The 27,028-nt window shown below is 43.5% G+C and overlaps 1 protein-coding gene across 2 annotated transcripts in view; it reads right to left on the bottom strand.

The window, feature by feature from the left end:
• Positions 1 to 27,028, bottom strand: part of SMYD3 (SET and MYND domain containing 3) — a 701,156-nt gene that overhangs the window by 100,771 nt on the left and 573,357 nt on the right. For both annotated transcript variants that reach the window (XM_065935584.1, XM_065935585.1), the window contains exons 9-10: positions 9,399 to 9,486; positions 3,712 to 3,886 (exon numbers count right to left, since the gene is read on the bottom strand). In XM_065935584.1, coding sequence (XP_065791656.1) covers positions 3,712 to 3,886; positions 9,399 to 9,486 — 263 coding nt within the window. The remainder of the gene's footprint in view (positions 1 to 3,711; positions 3,887 to 9,398; positions 9,487 to 27,028) is intronic.

Genomic DNA, 27,028 nt, shown 5'->3' with positions numbered 1-27,028 from the left:
CCAGCATCCACCCCTCTCTCCTTTCTCTTAACTCTGTTGGTTCTGTCTTCTCTGCTACAGCTCTGAAAGCAAACCGTTCAGTTCCCACTCATTTGAAGTGGATCGCTGCAGATTTGATTTCTTGAAATACAGAACACCACAGAGCAACTCCGTAACAAGCTCCAGGAGGAAAAATGAAGGGAAGCTTGGAAACATGTCACCCAGCCTAAGAACAGAGGGTACATTTACAGAGTGAACCTGACCTGCCAAACACCAGAGAAACATAAGCAAATGTATTCCAAACAACATGGAGTACATTCTGGTGGACTTGGCCTCACTTACAAGAAAAGCCTCTTTGTTTGATTCAAATTTAAGTTGGTGAAACTGCCAGTTAATGAAGGAGTAAGAAAGTCCTTCAGAGAAGCCTCAGTGGGTATGGAGAAAGGAGGATTCAAAAGTACGTGCAGAAAGAGCTCCCTCGAAGGCGCGCTGCCTTCTTAATGAATCAGGGGACCAGTGTATGTTTCTGCACCAGGGGTGGGGGTGGCTTGGCTGCAGAAAGGAAGGGGAGGATGGATAGGAAGGGTCAGTGCGTCCAGCCCAGCCAGCAGCATGGGGTGAGTGGCTGCCAAGGGGGGTCTGGAGGAAGGAGGATTTTCTGTCTCCTGGCTGGCATTCATTCACTCATCAGGCAGCCTGCAGTTCAGCGTCCTGAGACCCAGCGCTGAGTTCAGAGAGGTAACACCAACCGTCCCCAACCTGCCTCTCATTGCAACACAGAGGCTCAGAAAGTGAACGAAGCCTTATCTCTTTGTATTCAATTCCTATTTTCTGAGAACCCACAAGATTTATCATATCTAACAGACATTTCACGCTCATGGGAAAGTCTACAGTCTCAGCCCTCAAGGCAATCTCTTAAAAGTTTGATTAAAGCTGACTCACAGTCTGGGTTCCAAAGCTGTTCAACCACAAGGCAGTGGAAGAAATCACCTAGAGAAGCTCTGAAAAACACCCTCAGGGTCACCCGGGTGCCGTGGCTGGCCTGTGGACTTCTGCCATGCACCTGGCTGGTGGGTCTGCACCAAGCTCCTGGCTTCCTGACCAAGTGTGTCATTTCCAGCTTCCTTCCTTTGCCTAAACTGATATCCTAGACCCTGAACTTGCTTCTGTTCTTATCATGTGGATCCTGGTAACTTCCCCACTCCACTGTCTTTCGAGGCTCTTCCTCAAGTGCAGACAGATGGCACCCTGGGCTCTGCTTCTCTCTCCTCCTTCCCTGAGGATCACTCCCCTGCCTGTTGTCCATGTTGCATAAGCCTAGACTGGATACTCCCTCTGCTCAGTCCCTTAGGGCTGACATCATACTGTCTTCAGAGTTGAGAAACTCGACATCTGTCTGGAACAGCGCCCCTGCTTCCCCCAGGAAACTACCCCCCACCTCCAACTCCTGCAGGTCTCAGATGCTTTCAAGGCACCTTCACCACACTCAGTGATCTTGTTTCATGCTGGAGATGGCTATTACAACCTCAGATGGTGGTATGTATGTCTCTGTGTCCTTATTCTAGACTGATCTATCTCATCTTCCAAACTTAGGTTCTTCAGTTCAGTTCAGTTGCTCAGTCGTGTCTGACTCTGTGACCCCATGGATGGACTGCAGCATGCCAGGCTCCCCTGTCTATCACCAACTCCCAGAGTTTATTCAAACTCATGACATTAGTGATGTCATCCAACCCTCTCATCCTCTGTCATCCCCTCCTCCTCCTGCCTTCAATCTTTCCCAGCATCAGGGTCTTTTCCAATGAGTCCGTTCTTTGCATCAGGTGGCCAAAATATTGGAGTTTCAGCTTCAACATCAGTTCTTCCAGTGAACACCCAGGACTGATCTCCTTTAGGACTGACTGGTTGGATCTCCTTGCAGTCCAAGGGACTCTCAAGAGTCTTCTCCCACACCACAGTTCAAAAACATCAATTCTTCTGCACTCAACTTTCTTTATAGTCCAACTCACATCCATACATGACTACTGGAGAAACCATTGCTTTGACTAGATGGACCTTTGTTGGTAAAGTAATGTCTCTGCCTTTTCATATGCTGTCTAGGTTGGTCAGAGATTTTCTTCCAATGGAGCAAGCATCTTTTAATTTAATGGCTGCAGTGATTTTGGAACCCAGGAAAAGGTCTGTCACTGTTTCCCCATCTATTTGCCATGAAGTGATGGGACCAGATGCCATGATCTTAGTTTTCTGAATGCTGAGCTTTAAGTCAACTTTTTCACTCTCCTCTTTCACTTTCATCAAGAGGCTCTTTTGTTGTTCTTTGCTTTCTGCCATAAGGGTGGTGTCATCTGCATATCTGAGGTTATTGATATTTCTCCCAGCAATCTTGATTCCAGCTTGTGCTTCATCCAGTCCAGCACTTCTCATGATGTACTCTGCATGTAAGTTAAATAAGCAGGGTGACAATATACAGCCTTGACGTACTCCTTTCCTGATTTGGAACCAGTCTGTTGTTCCATGTCCAGTTCTAACTGTTGTTTCCTGACCTGCATACAGATTTCTCAGGAGGCAGGTCAGGTGGTCTGGTATTCTCATCTCTTTAAGAATTTTCCACAGCTTGTTGTGATCCACACAGTCAAAGGCTTTGGTGTAATCACTAAAGCAAAAGCAGATGTTTTTCTGGAACTCTCTTGCTTTTGTGATGATCCAATGGATGTTGGCAATTTGATCTCTGGTTCCTCTGTCTTTTCTAAATCCAGCTTGACCATCTGGAAGTTCACGGTTCACATCCTGTTGAAGGCTGGCTTGGATAATTTTGAGCATGACTCTGCTAGTGTGTGAGATGAATACAATTGTGCGGCAGTCTGAACATTCTTTGGCATTGCCTTTCTTTGGGATTGGAATGAAAACTGACCTATTCCAGTCCTGTGGCCACTGCTGAGTTTTCCAGATTTGCTGGCATATTGAGTGCAGCACTTTCACAGCATCATCTTTCAGGATTTGAAATAGCTCAACTGGAATTCCATCACCTCCACAGCTTTAGGTTCTTAGCCCACTGCAAACCAGGCTCCCACACCCACCAGTGTCAAACTCTCAGCACCTGACTTTAACACTGCTATTCCTCCCAAAGTTCCTCTGATCTGGGGTGAAACACACACTGGCCTGGAGGAGCTGAGACCAGTCAAGAAACAATGATCAACAGTTCCTTCCTCTGACTCAATGATGTGTTTGAGAGGGCTGTCTCCCTGCTCTCCAGCTTGGGTCATAAGGCAGTTAGGAGGTCAAATGATTCAAGTGAAGGCACCCCAAGAACCATGAAGCCCCGAGAAGTGAAAGAAACCAGCATTGCTGTCAGCCAGACGGAGGGCCCCCCACTGCGTCCTTTCCTGGATCAGCAGAGCTAATGCCACAGCCCCACCCGCAAGCTACGTCTGTGCTGCACTCCTCTTTGCTCCCCTAGCCCTGGGCTCTGCACTTGCCTTTGCCATCCCGAGCAGCACACTTTATTAGAATCACTGGCTCCACAGAAAGACAGCATCTCATTAGTCCCTGCACAGACACAGGTCTGACACATGGAAGGAACTTTATAGATGATGAATGAATGCATCAATGAACAAAGGTTTGGCTTTACACACAGAGCGAGCAGCAGATGCAACACGCTTCTAAAGCAGCAGTGATGAGCATGAGGTCACATTTTCGAGCCTTCACCCCTCACTCTAGCCTGTCCCCTCGACTCACCTGTAAGGCTCCATGGTCCGCATGCCATAGAACAGCGCCTCCTCCAGCAGCCCGAGGTTGATGCAGGCATCCATGGCGCAGTCGAGCACCTTCAGCTGGTAGATGTTGATATCAGGAAGCCGCTCAGCGTTACTGCTTATGATCGACTGGCACATGGCCAGAACCTGTTCCCACTCTGTTATTAACCTCAGTTAAGGATTCATTGTGTTCATCAAGGGAAAACAAAAGTAAAATGAGAGTCTCTACAAGGCTGAAGAGCTCCCAGGCACAGGAGGGAAGGAAGTGCCATTATTTTGCACAGATGAGCTCCCTGAAAACACACTCGAGAAACAAAAACATGTAAGTGGTGTCTCAGAGAAGGAAATTCTGTTTACATCAATAAACCATCTTCCAACCAAGCCTGTGCTTTGGGGGATTAGACTTTCAGAGAGTCATTCTTCCTTCCTAGTCCTACTAGATGAATTCTCTTGAAACCCAGACCTCAAATGAATGCAGCTATTTATTAAACTGAGCTAAAGACTAAGTTCACTTTATAATTATTTACTCTGCTAGCTGCTGTTTCAAAACTCATCTGAAATTAAAGAAGCTTTAGAGAGATTCCTTTTAATAAAGGAGGAGCTCATTCTTGCTTCTGTGTCGTTTGAACCTTGGGCATATATGAAGCCAAAAACACAACCCATGGGCGCACACAAGGGGAAGCAATTGAAAGAAATCCATTCTACTGGATCTCAAATTTTTTTGAGTATAAAACAAAAGTGATCCAAGTCTATAAAACAAGGTGTGTGCGCTCAGCCAAATCTACTTCTTCCAGCATTCAGACTCTTAGGGCACTGCTTTCCAACACATTAGTAAACAGTTTAAATAAACCAATCAAGTCAGCTGTGTGAGTGGGAGCTCATATCTTTCTTTTTTAACTTTTTATTTTATTTTGTATTGGGGAGGGGCTTCCCTAGTGGCTCAGAAGCTAAAGAGTCTGCCTGCAATGCAGGAGACCTGGGTTCGATTCCTGGGTCAGGAAGATCCCCTGGAGAAGGGAATGCCTACCCACTCCAGTAGTCTTGCCTGGAGAATTCCATGGACAGAGGAGCCTGGGGGGCTATAGTCCATGGGGTGGCAAAGAGTCGGACATGACTAAAGAACTATCATTAACATTACAGCCAATTAATGTTGTGGTAGTTTCAGGCGAACAGCAAAGGAACCCAGCCATACACATATATGTATCCATTCTCCCATAAACTCCCGAGAGCTCATACCTTTATTAATCCTCATAAGAAATATATAACCGTCTGAAGGCAGAATACCTGGCATTACAGGCCTGACTACCTGGGTAGAACTTCAAGCACCAAATACACGGCTAACGAACATTTCTGTACATGATACTCTATCACTTTAGGCCGAGTCCTGTCTCTGAGGAGTTAACTGTGGTCTTGCAAGGGGTACATTTACTGAAGAAAAGTGACTTGGTGGCTTTCTGTTTTACTCATCTGACATGTGTGCTTAGAGTTTACCGCATGTATTCCCTAGAAGCTGGGGGAGGCGGTGTCTTAGGCAATGCACTGGTTTTGCAACAAACTCCAGGCTAACCTCTGTGGCTTTTCATCCTAGGATTAGATATGTGATGGATTAGCAGGAGGAACAACTGTCTCTTACACAATGCCCAGACATTTCTGTGGCAAGACTCTGACCTTATTTTAACATCAAGTTGTGAGACTGCCATTATTATTTGCCTATTCATTTATATATGCTCCAACTCATTTTAAAGAGGTTTGAGGTGACAAGCCTTGGAAGTAAAAACCAGATGCAGCCGCTGATAGGAATACATCTGCTTTATGCCCCAGCAAGCTGGCAGGAACCACATGACGACTTTCCTTCGCAACACTGGCAAGTCTCCTGGCAAACAAGGCAAACCTTTCCTGTAAAAACACCTCAGTGAGCAAAAAAATGGAATAATTTTAACTAAGCGGCTTTTCTCCCAAGCTAATGCTGACATGTATAATGTTTGCTCGAAAATTTAGTCCCTGGCATTTGCTGGGTGTTTACCACAAGTCATTCTGTTCCAGTGAGGAGAACAGGGCAGACAGCCTATCTGAAGAGAAAAGAGTACTGATGCCAGGACAGGCACCTTTCTGCAGAGCTTCCCATGACTGTTAAGAAAATTAAGGGGGAAAGAGAGAGGGGAACACAGTGAAGCCACCTGGGAGTTAACTCCTTGAGACTCAAAGACTGACAACCCTGGGCTCTTAGCATTGTCCACTGCTTACAATCCTCCCGTGGTCCCCAAGCCTACACATAACATCTAGTCCGGTGCGAGACACTGAAGCAAGGCCCGACCGCGTTCCCGTCTCTCACGCTGAACAACTAATTGGGCCGCAGGTGGCTGCGCCTTCGTGCGTGCACAGGCTTCTCCCTCGGGGTCTCCCCTCCTCCACCGCCTGCCTGGTGAACTCCTCCGAGCCCTCCCAGGCAGTCGCCTCCTCTGTGAAACCTTCTTTAACCTCCCAAAGTTGACTGCTGTGCTTCCAATGTCCCTCAAATATTAATCTATGTATTTACTACCCAACTACTCATGAGGGCTGGGAGTGCAGGCTTGGGTCTTCTTAATCCTGCCTGGACCATAAGTGGGTTATAACCAGTAAGGCACCTGGCACAATGCTGTCAGTAAAACTCATCCCATTGAGACTGAACTGATCACCCTTGGGGCCTAATTTCTCTGCAGGGCACTACACAGAACAAGTCTTTTCTGCAGTGTAACAACAGCTCTCTGGGCCTGAGAACTGCCCTCTTGCTCTCAGATTCGACTGCTTTCCAGTTGTCTCCCATCCTGTCTGCAGAGTTAAATACCACTTGATCCTGGTTCCATGCCTTAAAACTCATTTTCTTCTTTATCCCTTTCAATGTGTCCTACCCCAAACTGAAGAGAAAATTTTATATATGATCGGACTAATACTATTACCTTTCTCATTTTCTATTCTCTAGTTCTGTTAATGGAGTCCAAGATCACAGGAGTGTTTTTTTTTTCCCCCTGGGTGGGGGGGGATTATATCATATTCTTAAGCTTTATTGAATTTAGATGTTTACTAAAAACCTTAAAATTCTTTCACAGATTCTGTTGTCAAACTTTATACATATTTATACACTTGAACTTTCTGGCCCAAATAGAAGATGTGAGATAGCCTTTTGTTGAATTTCATCTTCATCTCAGGCATCATTGCATCATTCAAACCTTCAAAGATCTTTTGAGCGCTTGATTTTGTCATCCCACCTCTGTCATCCTTCCATTCCATATACTTTTTTTTTTTTTTTTGGGTGGAAAGGAAAGTTAGCTTTATTTCAGATGCTGGCAACTGGGGGAGGAGGGTGGTAGACATCTGTCCACAGGCCAGCTTTGCCCCTGCCCTTGACAAGCAGGGGGTGAGAGCTTTTATAGACAGAATATTGTGGGGGGGTTACATGCAGAAACAGCACAGTCATCTCTAACAGTCATCTTCAAATTGGTCATCAGTGGTCTGACCAGCATCACCTTGGTTGATTTAGGTACAGTTAACCTTCAGTTCCGGGGTGCACTTGTTCCCATTTCTTTGTGGTCAGTTCTCAGAACTGTGGCAGCTGAAGTTCTGGGTATAGTCTGGCCATCATGCAGTTAACTTCTCCAGCTGGTGTTCTCTTATCTACAAGACAGCTCACAGATATGGCTCAGAATATTATCCACAGCCCTTGAGAAAGAACTAAAGGTCCTTGACTATGCTTAATGACTACATTATTATTATTTAGTCTCCTTTAGCTGTTTTCCTTTGTTTCAGCGTTTCTCACTTCTCTGATAAAACTTATCCTTTAACTAAAGTTGCTGCTGCTACTGCTGCTGCTAAGTCGCTTCAGTTGTGTCTGACTCTGTGCGACCCCATAGATGGCAGCCCACCAGGCTCTGCCATCCCTGGGATTCTCCAGGCAAAAACACTGGAGTGGGTTGCCATTTCCTTCTCCCATTCCATATACTTTTGAGAATTTGATGAACCTGTGTTCTGCATCCTCAGACAAGGTGCTGAATCAAAGGTGGAAGAGGACTGGTTTGGGAACAGAGTACTCCACAGCGTTAGTGATCCATTAAGCATCAGTTTTGCAGTATGGCTATTCAACCATTTAATGAGACGTCTGGTCACACTAGCACCTAGCATAAAATCTCTTGGTTACTTTTGAAAAATCAAATCTCTTTCTGAAGTCTACATACAAACTTTACCAAAGAAAGCCATGACTCTGCGAACTCACTGGCTCTTAATGAACCCCTGCAGCATCCTGGTGATCACAGCTTCCTCTCCATTCCTTTGGTCACTAGCTTGAGATTCTTTACCAAAACTGCTAATAACAAAAACTCACTGGACTACAGATTTCAGAAATTACTTATTTCACCTTTAAAAAATAGGAACATTTGTCTAACTGCCTCTCCTGCTCTTTTACAATTCTTTAAAGAACACTGTACTTTGGAAACCTCATTTGTAGATTTTCTTTTCTTTTTTTTTTTTTTTGATATTTTTGCATTCTTACTTTTTATTTTTTTTTTATTTATTTATTTTTTTAATTTTATTAGTTGGAGGCCAATCACTTCACAACATTTCAGTGGGTTTTGTCATACATTAACACGAATCAGCCATAGAGTTACACGTATTCCCCATCCCGATCACCTCTCCCACCCCCCCTCCACCCGACTCCTCTGGGTCCTCCCAGTGCACCAGGCCCGAGCACTCGTCTCATGCATCTCACCCGGGCTAGTGATCTGTTTCACCATAGATAATATACATGCTGTTCTTTTGAAACATCCCACCCTCACCTTCTCCCACAGAGTTCAAAAGTTTGTTCTGTACTTCTGCGTCTCTTTTTCTGTTTTGCATATTGGGTTATCATTACCATCTTTCTAAATCCCATATATATGTGTTAGTATGCTGTAATGTTCTTTATCTTTCTGGCTTACTGTAGATTTTCTTAGTGCTTGGGATATAATTTATCTGACAATGTTTTGCAATCTTTTTTTTATCTACCTTAGTCTCTTTCTCCTTACCTTGTGGTTTCTTTTTGTCACATTTTTGCTCAAGCTAATTTCACTACTGGAAGTGGCTCCCTCTCGGCCTCTGCCTATCTAAACCCTGTCCCTGATTTGGGCTACTTTTCACACAGTATAACACCGGTGGAGCCTTCCCAGAGGACCTCCATCATATACGGTCTCTCCTTACTCTAAAATGTGACCCACTCACGAGGTCCTTACTATTTATGCCAAGAAAATGTACTGTGCAGCAACTCTGACTACCACTGTAGTCATGGCTGACTATAGTCATTAAATTATAAGGATTTTAAGTTATACATTATAGAGATGTAGGTCATGGGAGGAAGGGAATCCAGAAATTTGTTACCTTGTACATATGTAAAGAGCATACTCCATACTATCCTACTAATCCTAGCTATAAATTTTAATTATCAACTAATGATGGTGAGGAATTCACATTGACCTTACCACAATCTTTCCTTGCCATTACTGAAATTGTTGGCTGGGCTCAGGGATGCAGCCTGTGAGTGTGGAACAGAATGAACCTCTCTGGCTCATGGAGAGGTCAAACCCTGGACTTGAATTCATTAATACCAGGCTCCAACTGGTAAGGAAGCAATCCTATGAACAACTCAGTCCACAGGTAAAAGGATACTCCAGTGTGCCTTCAGTTCTTCAATTTTTTTCAGGGATTCTTGGACTTCCTTCCATACCTGTTCATCACCAGTCAGCATATCAGCATCCTGTTCAGACCACATTAAAAGGACAGAGGAAGACAAATTCCTTGATTAAAAAAATGGCAAGAATAGACATTTCTCTAAAGATATTCAAATGACCAATGAGCAAATGAAAAGATGCTCAACATTATTAGCCAACGGGGAAACACAAATCAAAACTATAAGGAGATATTACTTCACACCTACTAGGATGGTTATAATAAAAAAGATAATAAATGTTTGTGAGGTTGTGGAGAAATTGGAATCCTCATATATTTCTGGTAGGAAAGTAAAATAGTGTAGCCACTTTGGAAAACAGTCTGGCAGTTACTCTAAAAGTTAAACAGAGTTATTATATAACAATTCCACTCCTTCCACATATGTCCAAGAGAAATGAAAATATATGTTCATACAAAAACTTAAGCATAAATGTTCACAGTTACATCATTCACAGTAACAAAGTGGAAAAAATCCAAATACCATGAACCAATGACTGGGTCAATAAAATGTGACATAGTCACACAATGCAATACTAGTTGACAATAAAAAGAACTGAAGTACTACAACACGCTACAGCATAAATAAACAGGAACAACAACATCCTAAGTAAAATAAATCACTAACAAAGGACCACATATTATATGATTTCACCAATATGAAATGCTCAGAATAGATAAATCCATACAGACAGGAAAGTATATTAGCAAATGGCTAGGGCAGGGGGGTGATAGGTATAGAGAATTGGGGAGGGACTGCTGATGACTTTTTAGGGGTGATGAAAATGTTTAAAAGCAATCTTGGTGATAGTTTTCATCACTTTCTTATGTGATGAAAAGCTACAAATTGCTACACAAAGCTATCAAATTGTACACTGTAACTGAATTGTATCCTATGTGAATTATGTCTCAGTAAAGTTTACATATATTCATATATGTATGTATGAATATATTCGGGCTTCCTTGGTGGCATTAGTGGTAAAGAACTTGTGTGCCAATGCAGGAGATAAAAGAGACTTGGGTTCAACCCCTGGGTCAGGAAGATCCCCTGGAGGAGCACATGGCAACCGATTCTAGTATTCTTGCCTGGAGAATCCCTTGGACAGAGGAGCCTGGTTGGGTACAGTCCATAAGTTCACAAAGAGTCAGACATGACAAGGGCCTTAGCACACAGGCATGTATGTATTTATCAGGAAAGAGAACAGAGGCAAGAGCAAAAATTATTTGTCAGGAGACCCATGAATAACACTTTAATTAAATATTTAGTCATCTCTCAAAATGAGGATAGGTAAAAGATGAGTACAATTATACCCATGTGAACCAGTTTGATTACTACAAAAACTAAAAAAATAAATAACTTAAAAAGTAATTCAGAGCTTCACAGGTGGCTCAGTGGTAAAGAATCCACCTGTAATGCAGGAGATGTGGGTTCCATCCCTGATCAGGGAAGATCCCCTGTGACTCGGAGCACCTAAACTATTGCGCCTGTGATCTAGAGCCCGGGAGCTGCAACTACTAAAGCCCGAGTGTCCCAGATCCTGTGCTCCACTACAAGACAAGCCAGTGCAATGAGGAGCCTGAGCACCACAACTAAAGGGAAGCTCCCACATGCTGCACGCAACTGGAGAAAAGTTTGTGAAGCAACAAAGCCCTAGCCCAGCCAAAAATAAACTAAAAAAAATTTAAAAGGCAATTCAAAATGAAAGTAGGAGCTACCATCTATTCATTGCCCACCCTCCTACTGGGTCCTCTGTTTTTCCTATACATCTACATTTTAAGAGCACGTAGCCACATGTGGCTGTGGCTACCACTTTGGGCAGTACAGATATATAAGAACAGTTCTGTCATCACAGAAAGTTCTACCGGATGGTGCTGCTTTAAAGAGGTTAATCAAAGCATAAGAAATTCTGGGGCACTTCCCTGGAGTTCCAGTGGCTAAGACTCTGTGCTCCCAATGCAAGGGGCCTGGGTTCGATCCCGGGAACAGAAACTAGATTCCACACGCCAAGACTAAAGATCCCACAATGAAGATCAAAGATCCCATGTGTTACAATGAAGATCTGGCGCAGCCAAACAAGTTAATTAAAAAGGTAAAAAAAAAAAAAAAAAAAAGTAAGAAATTCTCAGACTCTACTCAAAACCAGGTATTCCATATACACTAGATTCTCAGTGGGGGTCATGGAGAAGAACAATTCTAGGAAGTTATATCAAATCACAGCCACTGTGGGGTGATGGTTAAACTGAAGGAGGGCAGACGTTTTCAAACTCTATGTATCTCCCTAGAGATTCTTACATGCCTACTAGGGAAGGTTTATACTGACAGAATGACCCCTGTGATAATCACTGCCTGAGTAAATAAGCCTGTGTTACTGGTGGGAAGATACAAGTCACTTGGGTGTGCGAGGGCAGGGGGAAAAAAAAAGAGGGCTACCAGGTACCACAGAAAAGAGATCTCAAGTACAAAGAGAAGCAGAGGGGGAATGTATGAGGAAGAGAGAGAGAGAGAGAGAGAGAGAGAGAGAGAGAGAGAGAGAGAGAGTGTGTGTGTGTGTGTGTGTGTAACAGGGATTTATGAGTCTCTCTATATAGGCACTAGACACATGTGTAATATGACAAGATGGTTTTTAAAAAGACACCATAGATGAATTCTGCTTTGTTTAGGAAATTCTAAATAAGAACCTAGCTTTCTGTATGTATAAGAGGGAAATAATAGTCAATTGCTTTTAAAAAGGTAAACATCAATCTCCTTCTAAATACCTGCTGTAAGTCCATCTTCATCTCCTGAAGCCTCAGTTCCAATACATGACTCCAAAGCCTTGAGTAACTTCCCAGTGCCTCCCATATAAGCCCACATATTAAATCTTGACAACCATGGCCATTCTTGATTAAATTTTTGTTTTATATTTCACTACTGGCAGCTCAAACCTTAGGCTCTAGGCAAAATGTCTCACTTGTTAGTCCTTATGGTAGGGAGAAAAATGGATCCCCAAAGAAGTCCATGTCCTGATCCCCAGAACCTCTGAATATGTTACCTTACATGGCAAACAGGAATTAAGTTGCAAGTGGGACTAAGACTGTTGGTCAGCTAACTTTAAAGAAATCAACCTGGACCACCCAGGTAGACCCAGTGGAATCACAAGGGTCTTTAAATGAGGAAAGAGGCAGAAGAGAAGATCAGAGCAATGTGATGTGAAGAGGACTAAACCTGCCTTTGCTGGCCTGGAAGATGAAGGGACCCTCAGGTCAAGGAGTACAGGCAGCCTCCAGAAGCTGGAGAAGTCAGGGAAATGGATTCTAGCTTGGAGCCTCCAGAAAGAGCGTAGCCCTGCCAAGACCTTGATTTTAGCCAAATGAGGCTCATGTCAGGCTTCTAATCCATAGACTATAGATAAGAAGTTTGTGCTAAGTCACTAATTTTACAATAATTTGTTACAGCAGCCACAGAAAACGAATACAGTCCATGACATACTTCTGCTTTTGTGACCACTGGAGTTTGGCACATGCCCTCCCAGTGCATGTGAGGGTCCTTAGTTGCTTCAGTAGTGTTGGACTCTTTGCAACCCTATGGACTGTAGCCCACCAGGCTCCTCTGTCCATGGGATTCTCCTGGCAAGAATACTGGAGTGGACTGTTATGACCTCCTCCAGGGGATCTTCCTGACCCAGGGTCGAAGTCACATCTCCTGCACCACCTACACTGGCAGGCGGGTTCCTTACCACTAGTGCCACCTGGGAAGCCCATCCTCCCAGTATCTGAAGGTAATTAATTTGATCATCCACCTATTCAAATAGTATCTACTGAGTGCTTGCAGGCATTGCTCTAGGATACAGAAGTAAATCTGATTTCAATGTTGACCATCTGGTGATGTCAATGTGTAGTCTTCTCTTGTGTTGTTGGAAGAGGGATCAGTGCATCCTCTTGGCAAAGCTCTATTAGGCTTTGCCCTGCTTCATTCTGTACTCCAAGGCCAAATTTGCCTGTTACTCCAGGTGTTTCTTGACTTCCTACTTTTGCATTCCAGTCCCCTATAATGAAAAGGACATCTTTTTAGGGTGCTAGTTCTAAAAGGTCTTTTAGGTTTTCACAGAACTGTTCAACTTCAGCTTCTTCAGCATTACTGGTTGGGACACAGACTTGGATTACCGTGATATTGAATGGTTTGCCTTGGAAATGAAGAGAGATCATTCAGTCATTTTTGAGATTGCATCCAAGTACTGCATTTCAGACTCTTGTTGACTATGATGGCTACTCCATCATAGACTTCATCAGATGGACATCACAGATACCAGCACATGGACATCACCAGATGGTCAACACCAAAATCAGACTGGTTATATCCTTTGTAGCCAAAGATGGAGAAGCTCTATACAGTCAGCAAAAGCAAGACCCGGGAGCTGACTGTAGCTCAGATCATGAACTCCTTATTGCCAAATTCAGACTGAAATTGAAGAAAGTGGTGGAAAACCACTAGACAATTCAGGTATGACCTAAATCAAATCCCTTATGACTATACAGTGGAAGTGAGAAATAGATTTAAGGGACTAGATCTGATATAGTGCCTGATGATCTATGGATGGAGGTTCGTGACATTGTACAGGAGACAGGGATCAAGACAATCCCCAAGAAAAAGAAATGCAAAAAAGCAAAATGGCTGTCTGAGAAGGCCTTACAAATAGTTGTGAGAAGACGAGAACCAAAAAGCAAAGGTGAAAAGGAAAGATTTACCCATTTGAATGCAGAGTTCCAAAGAATAGCAAGGAGAGATAAGAAAGCCTTCCTCAGTGATCAATGCAAAGAAATAGAGGAAAACAACAGAATGGGAGAGACTAGAGATCTCTTCAAGAAAATTAGAGATAACAAGGGAACATTTTATGCAAAGACAGGCTCAATAAAGGACAGAAATGGTAGGGACCTAACAGAAGCAGAAGATATTAAGAAGAGGTGGCAAGAATACACAGAAGAACTGTACAAAAAAGATCTTCGTGACCCAGATAATCATGATGGTATGATCACTAACCTAGAGCCAGAAATCCTGGAATGTGAAGTCAAGTGGGCCTTAGGAAGCATCACTACGAACAAAGCTAGTAGAGGTGATGGAATTCCAGTTGAGTTATTTCAGATCTAAAAGATGATGCTGTTTAAGTGCTACACTCAATATGCCAGCAAATTTGGAAAACTCAGCAGTGGCCACAGGACTGGAAAAGGTCAGTTTTCATTCCAATCCCAAAGAAAGGCAATCCCAAAGAATGCTCAAACTACTGCACAATTGCACTCATTTCACATGCTAGTAAAGTAATGCTCAAAATTCTCCAAGCCAGGCTTCAGCAATATGTGAATCTTGAACTTCCAGATGTTCAAGCTGGTTTTAGAAAAGGCAGAGGAACTAGAGATCAAATTGCCAACATCTGCTGGATCATCGCAAAAGCAAGAGAGTTCCAGAAAAACATCTATTTCTCTTTTATTAACTATGCCAAAGCCTTTGACTGTGTGGATCACAATAAACTCTAGAAATTCTGAAAGAGATGGGAACACCAGACCACCTAACCTGCCTCTTGAAATACCTGTAGGAAGCAACAGTTAGAACTGGACATGAAACAACGGACTGTTTCCAAATAGGAAAAGGAGTACGTCAAGGCTGTATATTGTCACCATGCTTATTTAACTTACATGCAGAGTACATCATGAGAAACACTGGACTGGATGAAGCACAAACTGGAATCAAGATTGCTGGGAGAAATATCAATAACCTCAGATATGCAGATGACACCACCCTTATGGCAGAAAGTGAAGAGGAACTAGAAAGCCTCTTGATGAAAGTGAAAGAGGAGAGTGAAAAAGTAGGCTTAAAGCTCAACATTCAGGAAATTAATATCATGGCATCTGGTCCCACCACTTCATGGCAAATAGATGAGGAAACAGCGGAAACAGTGACTGACTTAATTTTTTTGGGCTCCAAAATCAATGCAGATGGTGATTGCAGCCATGAAATTAAAAGACATTTACTCCTTGGAAGGAAAGTTATGACTAACATAGACAGCACATTAAAAAGCAGAGACATTACTTTGCCAACAAAGGTCCATCTAGTCAAGGCTATGGTTTTTTCCAGTGGTCATGTATGGATGTGAGAGTTGGACTATAAAGAAAGCTTATAGCAGAAGAATTGTTGGTTTTGAACTGTGGTGTTGAAGAAGACTCTCGAGAGTCCCTTGGACTGCAGGGAGATCCAACCAGTCCGTCCTAAAGGAGATCAATCCTAGGTGTTCACTGGAAGGACTGATGTGGAAGCTGAAACTCCAGTACTTTGGCCACCTGATGTGAAGAGCTGACTCATTGGAAAAGACCCTGATGCTGGGAAAGATTGAGGGCAGGAGGAAAAGGGAACGATAGAGGATGAGATGACTGGATGGCATTATCGACTCAATGAACATGAGTTTGGGTAAACTCTGGGAGTCGGTGATGGACAGAGAGGCCTGGCGTGCTGTGGTTCATGGGGTCGCAGAGTCAGACATGACTGAGAGACTGAGCTGACTGACTGAGAGAAGTAAAGACATCGGACAACCACAGTGTTCACAATGAGGAGGGAGAAGGAGCTTGGGATGACAGAGCACACACACACACACACACACACACACACACACACACGTGAAAAATATATTTGTCAGAGACAGAAACAAACAGGAAAGGGGGAAGGGGAACACTGGTCCCAGGGAGTTTAGGGTGATCAGGAAAGGCATTGCTGAGAAGATGACTCACGAGTGGAGGGGGAGGTGAGGAGCAGAGACAAGAATTCTAGGGAGAGTGAACAGTAAGTCCCACGGTACAGAAGCAGGTGCAGGCCTGAATGTTCCAGGAGTGACAAGGAGGCCAGTGCAGTTACAGTTCCTGGGCTGTCATTTGTACACATGTAATATCATCCTCATTTCAAAGATAAGTGAAAGTGTTAGCTGCTCAGGCGAGTTGGACTCTGCGACCCCGTGGACTGTAGCCCGCCAGGCTCCTGTGTCCATGGGATTTCCCAGGCAAGAATACTGGAATGAGTTGCCATTTCCTTCTCCAGGGGATCTTCCTGACCCAGGAATTGAACCTGGGTTTCCCCATATTGCAGGCAGGTTCTTTACCTCTTTGATTCTGCCACTTCCAAATACCTAGCACAAAACCTTGTATGGAACAAAAGCTCACTTAAACATCAGCAGAATGGCTCTGGAAGAAGAAAATGAACAATTATATGACAACAGTCAGGATGGCTCTTATATGTCTGTTTTTTATTCCTCTCACCATCCCTGTAGGGCATCAATACCTATAATTTACAAAGGTGGCACAAGATAGTCCTAAAGCTTAAGTAACCACTACAAATGTCCCTTCTACATGGAATTGCCAGAGGTAAGATTCAAATCCAAGTCTGTCTGGCTCCAGAGCCCATGCTCTTACCACCATCTTCATGTTTAATTTGAATTTGCTTTTTTCCTAGGCTTGCTTAAAAGGTGAAACTCATGTCTGTGAGACAGTAAGTTGAACATATATTCAACTCAATCAATTCAATTCAGTTGATCATAGATCAAGTCCTATGATCTTCCTAGTCTTAGCCCTTGGAAAAGGCAATGGACTCCTCCAACATGGAGCCCACAGTGGGACCTGTATTCTTTCACCATGGCCCAAGGCAGAACAATTTCATATGGGAATTATATTTACAACTAAATCCCCACCATTATTTTATTAACTGTTCTTTGGTTTGAGCCTAAGGCTTTATTTACTTAATAGAAGAGCAGGCAAGCTTGGAAATTGTTTCCAAACATTCAGAAACAATAGCCCTAGGGAGCACTAAATATTGGAGCTAGACATTCACTAACAGCTAACCATCCACACCTGGAGTGTTTCACCAAGGTGACAGTCTCCACTTTCAGGTTCCCAACACACCTCCCCTCACTTCAATGTTCTGATCCTCCCAATTCCATTCTCCTATAACTGTCCCTAAAATGGGGCCAGTCAGGAGGAGAACACTCAAAGGGGAGTGTGTGTGCGTATGTGTGTAACGTATATCCACAAACAGAAGGACTACTTAGGGAATCAGAACTTAAATCTTCTCCTTTTTCAATCTGCAAATATAGGAGTAAATTAGTATGCTCTTTTCACAGCTCCTGAGGTATGAAATTAGTAAATTTATTTCTTATCCAAACATATCAAAGATGTTTGCTATCATTTAGGAAAAAAATTTTTTAAATTCCTTTTTGAATTTCAGATTTACCATGTAAAAAGGTCTTGAATGAATGAGTCTTGAAATTTGTTTTCAGTGGTGGGAGAATATTTTATATATAAAATATATGTTTTATATATATTTATATTTAATACATATTAATAACATATTTAATATTAATAATATAATATTTAAATAAAATTAAATATTTAATATTAATAATATAGTAAATATATATTTATATATAAAATATATATTATACATTATATGTATGTGTGTGTGTATATATATATACATATGCTTTGTTTTAAAATCAAATGTAGTGTTACTGAGTTTTCTCCAAATGATAAACATAACTCAGGCTATAAGCAGAAGGATTCCTAAGAAGGTTCTCTCTGCTGGGAAATGATGAAGAGAATTGAGAACACGTTGGTTCCAGCCCCAACAGCACCTCTGTCCTGACCCCTGTGTTTCGCTGTCACATCCTCCTTTGTCTGCCCCCAGCTGCCTCACTGGTAAAACAAGAAGCTGGTCTCATGACCACCTGACCACTTTGGAGCCTAGAGCAGACCACTCCCCCACACAGCTCCAGAAGAGTCCTTAGAAAGTGACTCCATTTTAAACAATAAAAACGTGGAAATAGTTCATCTAAGGCAGGACTGTGCCAGCTGTCCTCAGAATTTGGGTAGGAATGAATCTCCTGAATTTTTCTCTTCCCCCTTCAACTACTCAAGCTCCTCTATCTGCCCCCCGCCTCTCAGCAACCAGGTACAAACTCCCCCATAATTTGAATTATTGCTCTTGACATTTCATTCTTTCTCATTCATTCCCATTCTTTCCCCTCACAGCCCCACCCCAAATCTGACCCATCCCCTGGCTCCATCTTACTGCCAGTACACCTACTCTTCCAGGTGGAATCTTGGCCCTTTGGATTCTGTTAGGACTAAGATTGCAGTTTTCTGCTCTTTCCTTGCCACTTCCCAGGTGGCGCTAGTGGTAAAAAAAAAACCCATCTGCAGGAGACATTAGAGATGTGGGTCTGATTCCTGAATCAGGAAGATCCCTGGAGAAGGAAATGGCAACCTGATCCAGTATTCTTGTCTGGAGAATCCCATGGCGGGCTATAGTCCATGGAGTTGCAAAGAGTCTTGGATTGCCATTTCCATTCATTTCTCCAGCTTTCTTCCCATTTGTCCTTTAGGAGACAGTTTCAAATGTTCTCAGTTAGGAAATCTTGTCTATCCACCCTCTGAGGCAGCCCAGCCCTTCTGAAGCATCCTAGCTGCTCTGCAAACCTCTCTTAAAAAAAAAAAAAAAAAAAACCCTAATTTTATTTATGTATTTATTTATTTATTTTTGGTTGTGCCGCGTCTTTATTGCTGTGCCGGCTTTCTCTAGTTGCGGCAAGCAGAGGTTATTCGCTCATGGTGTGCAGGTTTCTCATTGCAGTGACCTCTCTTGTGGAGTATGGGCTCCAGGGTGTGTAGGCTCAGTAGTTGGGGCCCTCCGGGGTTAGCTGCCCTGTGGCATGTGAGATCTTCCTGGCTCATGGATCAAACTTATGCCTCCTGTACTGGCAGGCGGATTCTTTACCACCCAGCCACCAGGGAAACCTTGCAAACCTCTCTCTTAGCACCCAGGTGTCATTAATGATCTAATGTTTCCTCAATTAGCTCAGAACTCCTTGAGGGACCTTGACCTAATCATATCTATCCCCTGTGCCATCATGGTGAGTTACTCAGTAAATGTTTGGTGACAGAGTAAATGAATGCAGAGAGAGGAAACACCTCCTACAATCCACAGGTAACGGTATTACAAGAATAAAATAACTTGGACTTCCTTGGTGGTCCAGTGGTTACGAACCAACATGGGTTCGGTCCCCAGTTTGAGAAGATCCCTCACGCTGCAGGGCAACTAAGCACTTGCATCACAACTACCGAGCCTGTGCTCCACAGCAAGAGAAGCCGCGAGAAGCCCGCGCACAACTAGAGAGCTGCCCCTGCTCGCCACGACTAGGGAAAGCCAGAGAACAGCAGCAAAGGCCCAGCACAGCCAAAAATAAACAAATACATTTTTTAAACTACAAAAAAAAAAAAAAAAGAAGAACAAAATACCTTAATTCTGCAACAACAAGGACAATCTCAACCAAGGAAACAGGAAGATTATTTTCTTTACTCCATATTTCTATCTTATTTCTAATACTACTATGTCATAGTTATGCCAGAAAATGGCATGTTCTTGCTGGAACTGTTGGTATTTACCAAATGACTAGATATCCGTCTAGAACCTAAAGGTGACCTCTACCCCAGCATACGGAATTCCACGCAGGCTCATGACCTGTATTCCCAGAGAGCAGCATCAAGACTGTGTGCAAGTGAGCTCTGTTGACTCCCCTGGCCTCTACCTCCAACATCACCCCAAGCCTCCTGCCAGTCAGGTGGCAGACAGATCCCTGCCCTCAACTACCCGTGGATGGATCAGCAAGGCCATCCAACTTCCCCCATGCAAAGCTGCTCAACAAATAAACGTTTTTCCCTTAAGAGTAAAAATAGGTACCAGATGATATGAGACAATCCACTACATCAAAGGGTGTCAGTCCACACAGTTATATTCAGTTGGCCAAATGCTCCCTCTGGGTTTTACAGTAGGCAGCATCCCTGCCAGCTGCCAGTGGTCCCTGATAGAATTGGAAATCTGCGTCTCTTTAATAGAGTAAGGCTGGAATCCAGCAGGACTGGTTGAGCACATCCTTGGGGAAGTGGCCAGTGGCTCTATCAGGTTCAAACATCAGAGGCAGCCATCCAGACCTACTCTGCATCTGGAACACTTACACAGATGTGTTCACTTGGCTCACAAGCATTTGATGTTGAAACTCTTGCACTGGGTTAATTTCAGATGGTTCACATTAAGAGGAAAAGGAGAAAGGCAATCTGCTTCTCTGTACTTCCTGTTATCCAATCCTCATGCAAACTCTAATTAGATTGGATTGGAGAGAGATGAGTACAGGATGGGAAATAAAATTACTGAACACATAAACTTTTCTAGTAATTCAATAATTCTAGTGTCTTAAAAGAAGAAGAAGTTTTTTGTGGTCTGTTTTGTTTCTACAGCAAAATGAGGTTCAGATATAGTGTCTGCACTTAGGAGAGAAATTGGAAAGTCCTGAAATCAAAATTATGGGAGAAACAAAGTTTAATTTGCAGTGCTTTTTACTGAGATCCTCTGGTTCATAGATAATATACTGAGACTAATAGAATATGGGCTTCCCTGGTGGTTCAAATGGTAAAGAATCCACGTGCAATGTGGGAAACCTGGGTTCAATCCCTGACTTGGGAAGATCCTCTGGAAAAGGGAATGGCTACCCACACCAGTATTCTGGCCTGGAGAATTCCATGGACAGAGGAGCCTGGCAGGGTATACAGTCCATGGGGTTGCAAAGAGTCAGACACGACTGAGCAACTTTCACTCATTCACTCAATAGATTAATATACAACATCATTCAAAATCTTTATGATCCACAGGAAACAGCTCTACAGGAACCAATTTCCACCTTTTTTGGGAAAAAAGAAAAAACAAAAAAACAACTGAAATCATTTCAGATTTAACTTGAGGGGAAAAATAGCTCTTTCATAAAGTGGTTAAAAATAGAGCATTCACTATTATTCATATCAACCACAAACCAGTCAGTGGACATTATGGACAGAGAAGAAGAAAAAGAATGCTCTCTCAATGAAGCATCCTCAACTTGCAGAATGTTCTAATTAGCAATTAACAAGCAACAGTACACAATAATTAGAACTTAGTGAAAGGAACACTGGGTTTAGTCCTAAAATGAATCTCTGCTCCATAGCCGAGTGATCTTGGCAAGATATTTAATCTAGCTAAAGCTAAGTTTTTCAGTGGTAACAATCCTGAGTAGATGCACATTCTAACCTTTACTAGAAGCACTAATGTCATGAGTGGCATCGTGCTCTGAGTTTTCACTTCCCATCCTAGAAATCAGGGGTCTGACTGGAGTCTGTTTTGTTGGTGAGAGGGAGAAAAAGTCACCCTCAAGAAGGAGGGAGCAAATTACAATGTAATCAAGAACCACTCTGCCCGCTCCCACATCTCTGTGCATTTCATTCCCTCTACCTGGAAGGCTCTTCCTCAACTGAGTCATCCAAACTCCTCTCAAGCATCAAGAACCTCTGCCCTCCACAGGCACAAGCCCCTGTGTATCTTCCACTGGGTTCTGTGCTAATGGTAGCTACAGGTCACACTGACGCAGATGAAAAGGATGTCATTCAGATACGCATGGAGTACAATCACCTTGCAAAGTTCCTTTCTTTCATCTTCTTCATAAAATGGTGAAATCTCAGTGCTTGCAAGAGATGTGCACCAAGAATCTATAGCCAGGCTTGAAACTCTGCATCTCCAAGAGCCTGACCAAAGCTCTAGCCCCCTCGTGGACTCTGATCTGGCTGACCCCGGAAGAGAGGTCTTCTTAGATTGGCAGGCCTCCTCCAGATAGCCAGTCCTGTCACTGTCTTGGATCCAGGTGAGGAGCATTTGGGCAACTAGGAGCACTAAGCCCAGTCCAAACAAGCACTGATGCTGAAGAGAAGGTTCACGAAACCACTGGACCCATGGCAGCGCTGTTCCACTTCACCTCCACTGAACATTCTGTTCCCACTGCTGCTGTCAGCATTTGCCAATGCCCGTTTAACTTGATTTGCCATAACTCTACTGCAGCTACAGATTTCCACAAGGCCACACACTGCAGGGTCAAGGTTACACATACAGGAACACAGAGTTGCCAGAAGGAAGGGGCATGCCCCTTCAGGGCTTCTAGCAAAGTGATCAAAGTCTTGAGCATGACTAAGAGCCATTGGCCCTTCCCAGCTGTGACCTTAACACCTCCCCTCCCTCTGTGCTGAGTGTTCCTATCACAGCGACCAAAACTCTTTCTCCAAGAATTGAACTCATTTGCTTACATAAAATCACGTCAATTTAGAGGAAATAAAAAAACAGTTAGCATCCACACACTTGGGGGAGCTTGAAAGCCTACCTATGTCAGCGGTGCTCGCTGGAAATCTGTCTTTAATGTAACCATGTGTGAAAAACTGGCTTCCCAGGTGGCACAGTGGTAAAGAATCCACCCGCCAATGCAGGAGACGCAAAAGCCATGGGTTCCATCCCTGGTTCGGGAAGATCCCATGAAGAAGGAAGTGGCAACCCACTCCAGTATTCTTGCCTGGAAGATTTTGTGGACAGAGGAGACTAGAGGGCTGAGTCCATGGGGTCACAAAGAGTCAGACAGGACTGAGGACATGTGCACGCACATGTGAAAAACTAGCATGACTGGCTGATATACAAAGGCAAGTAAAGACTGAGTGAAGACACTGAGGTAGCAGACGCTCCTCCCACAAAAAAAGACACATTCTTGAGAATATATAGTGCGGTTATCTGAAGCAGGAGGCTATTGGCTCTATTTGCAAAAGCACACTTAAGCAGAATTTGTTGCAATTCCTAGCAGAGTTCTGCCAATCCTGTCATATAACCACCACAAGGAGGAAGGTTTGAGACTGGGAAAAATGCAAATTATTTTAAAGGAAAAATTGTCCGAATGGCAACCCTCATTAAGGTAAAGCATTCCCCCAAATCTCAGGGCAGGTGTTATTTTAAGGGAGACACAAACCACAGCCCTCACCTCCGTCTTTTTGCTACACCTCCATCTCCTCATTCCTTCTTTAGGAATAGCTGTTTCACTTTCCTCTGCAAACAGAGAGGAAGATGCTTGAAACTGCAGCTGAACAGACCCAAGTTAAGTATAGGGGCAATGTTCTAACAGCAACAGTTACAATGAACTAGACGTGGCTCTTCTAGAGACAGTTATAACTAAGATGAACAATGGTAGGACTTGACTTTCGTGCTTCTGGCATAAGGGAGTATGTGACAGGCAGCACCAGGAAATGGAAACGAGGAGGCTGGAGCCCCAAGCCCAGCTCTGCTGCTGGCCAGCTGTGTACCCTGGAGGCTAACAATGCTTCCTGGCTCAGCTTCCCCAGGTGAGAACCTGATTAAAGTTACCATGGAGATGGCAATCTATCATTCCACTCCATCAGTCACCTGTGTCTGTGGTGTCTGTACGAAGAGAGACCAGAAATTCTGAAGGGTAAGACTTTGAAATTTGTGGTTGTGCAACAGATTACAAACAACTTCCTCCTATTTTTTTCCTTCGTTCTATTTTAAGCTGATTTTTCTCACTATAAAATACACCAGTCAGAGCAGAGAAAGTATGCAGAGGACTGAACAAAGACTAGACCCAACCCAGAGGTACACTCTACCAAACCAAGAACTTGACAGTAACTATTTAATCCTCATGTCTCTTTGAACACTTGTATGTATGATGATTAATGTTGGGAACATTCCAAACTCACACAAGAGCATGGTATTTGCTTGTCTCCTAAAGCAAGTACATCAGACTGTTTAATCTGTGATCTCAAACTGGGGGCTTCCCTGGTGGCTCAGATGGTTAAGAATCTGCCTGAAACGTGGGAGACCCTGGGTCGGGAAGATGCCCTGGAGAAGTAAAGGGCAACCCACTCCAGTATTCTTGCCTGAAGAATCCCACGGGCAGAGGAGCCTGGCAGGCTGCAACAGTCCATGGGGACACAAAGAGTCAGACACGACTGAATGACTAACTCTCAAACTTAGGGACTAATTTAGTTGGGGCTCATGCTAACAATTTCAGATGATGAGTCCTGAACAGAAGTCTAGATGTACTCTTTTAGGAGGTAATCATAAGGGCAACCAAAGGAAATGATTTAATGTGACATCAGAATCTGTCCCTTAACCCCAGTTAATGCAATTTCCATTAGTAACCCCTACCTTTTCAGAGCTGGCTTGCACAAATCCACCAATTATCGCTAACACCTTGTAAGGCAGCATTGAAATCCACAGACTGTTTGCCACACAGGCAGACGTTCCAAAGAAATGTCCCAATTTGAGGGGAAGAATTATCTTTAATTTCTCAGTCATATTTTCAGAAATAAAGAGCCCAGAATTGCATTTGTCTCCCAGAGGAGAAAAGCCAGCACTCCTCCAGTTCTTCTAAAATAATTCTGTTGTCTGTGAATTAATTCACATAGAGCTCTGTTCCTGGGAGCTGGCAGGAATTGGGGTGGGGAGGGTCATTTCAGAGGGCATTACTCAGAAGCTGAGGGTCTGGCAAGGAGGCCACTCCCTCTAAGGTCTGGGAGAGGAGGTGACCACAGTTCATCTTTTTTTTGCCCCACCTCGAACTGACAAGAGACCCTGTACAAAATCACCAGGACTCAGATACTCTCCCTAGCCACTGTGCCTGTCCTGGAAGTGAAGTGCTGGCCGAAGGCATGGCGAGCATTCCCTGGCATAAAAGCACACATCTGCATTTTATATTCCAGGAAACTCCAATCTGGCCCTTGGCCAGAGGACCTTTTTATAAAATGTCAAAGATAAAAGCACTGGCTATGTTCGGTACCCTGCCCCCACCTCCATTTTCCTGTAACCATCTCGTAAACCAAGCAGGCATTACTGTTAACAGACCCTTCCAGACAAAAGTCTGATGGAGCTTCATAAACATTACCAGACAATGACCAGAGATGTCCCCACTTCACGGGAAGAGAAGGAGGTACAGAAAGGGACAAGTGATCTCACGGAGGGCAGGCTGGAAATCCTGGGTAAAACCGGAAACACACACTGCAGCACATACTCAGTATACTCCTGCTTCTGAAGAGTACTCACCAAATCTCCTGGACCATGAGGATATTTCAGGTGGACCCGGCTTGTGGGAAATGTCAAATCTCAGTTCTGCCCCAAATAGTACAGGTATAGGTACAATCTGAACATTGATGTCTGATAAGGACCCTGTCAAATTCTGGGTGTCCAAATGATATTTTGGGTGTATACAAGAGGACCTAATCCTCACTTTTCATACCTCTTGCCCCAGGGAATGTTATGATGCCAGTTACAGAGGATTTATAAAATCATGATGTCTTAATCAGTTTTTATTTTCTTTGTGAGTCATACTCAATGGGTCAAAGTACACAGCCCCAGCTATTTTCCTTTAACATTGCTATTTTACTATTTGTTTAACTTCCTAGATTACTTGAAAGTAAGATTCTAATATTACTCAATGCTCATTATCAATTAAAATAGGCACGGAATTCCTTTCTGGAAGTAGACAAATGTGAAATATTCCTCTTGCTCTGTACAAGTGTAGACAGAACCTCATTCAGAGAGTTCTCAGAGACTTCTCATCCACACATGAGGGAACCTGCTTTTCATCACCAGTGGGAGATGACTCTGTGGGACATGCCAGTTTTATATCTATCGGGGGCTTTAGTTCACTCCAGGCATCTACAGGGGCTTCTCAAGTGGCTCAGTGGTAAAGGATTCTGCCTGCCTATGCAGGAGACTCGGGTTCAATCCCTGGGTCGGGAAGATCCCCTGGATGAAGAAATGGCAACTCATACCAGTATTACTGCCTGGGAAATCCCATGAATAGAGGAGCATGGTGGGCTACGGTCCATGGGGTAGCAAAAGAATCGGACACAACTGAGCGACAAAACTACCAACAACCAACCAAGGCATCCACAGAACGCTCACTTCCTGCCCCAGCAGAAATGTATAAAGAGCAGAGGCCCCCATGCCCACGCCTGCACCAGAAGGAATGTGCTTTAAGGAATACCAAGGTCTCTGACTGCTTCAAACTCAGACCTATTGTTCCTCCATGGGGGCAGGGATGGCAGAAAAGGAGGAGGTGAAATAAACATGGGACTGGAAGGAGGGGAAGCCAGTTATGGTGAGGTTTTCACATGAGCAGATAAATAACCTTTCTTTGCTCCAAACTACAATTCAGCCAAGAAACCAACACACATTTGTTTAACCTCCAGGAAGACCAGTGACACTTCTGTAATCTAGGTTTCATGATGCTAATAACAGATTTTAGAACTGCTTTCCCATGTCTCCACTCCCATTTTTAATGTGTTTTCATTTTTTAACAAAGCACCTGTAGTCTTGATAATGAGGGCACATTCATCATTAAACTATTGGGAAACTATAAGCTTGTAAAATTCTTGATAATCATTTAAATTCACATTTGCTGTACCCATTTCTATTCATACAAGGGCACTGTTTCCCCATCCTGAACAAAATCTGACAGCGTGATGCTAAAGTAGCTGTTACGCATTTCCCAACAGGAACCAGAACTACAGAATTGACCTTACACGGCTAGCATCAGGACTACACAAAATACAAAGCGTGTGAAGTGCTCAGCGCAGCAACCGCCTCACAGTAACTGCTGAATAGACACACACACAGACACAAGCTGTATCCTAACAGAAGGCGGGACGAGAGC

The sequence above is a fragment of the Muntiacus reevesi genome, chromosome 5, assembly GCF_963930625.1.
Source record: "Muntiacus reevesi chromosome 5, mMunRee1.1, whole genome shotgun sequence".
Classification (NCBI taxonomy): Eukaryota; Metazoa; Chordata; class Mammalia; order Artiodactyla; family Cervidae; genus Muntiacus; species Muntiacus reevesi.
The sequence above is the reverse complement of the archived record's forward strand: the minus strand, read 5'-3'. Positions and strand labels throughout refer to the sequence as shown.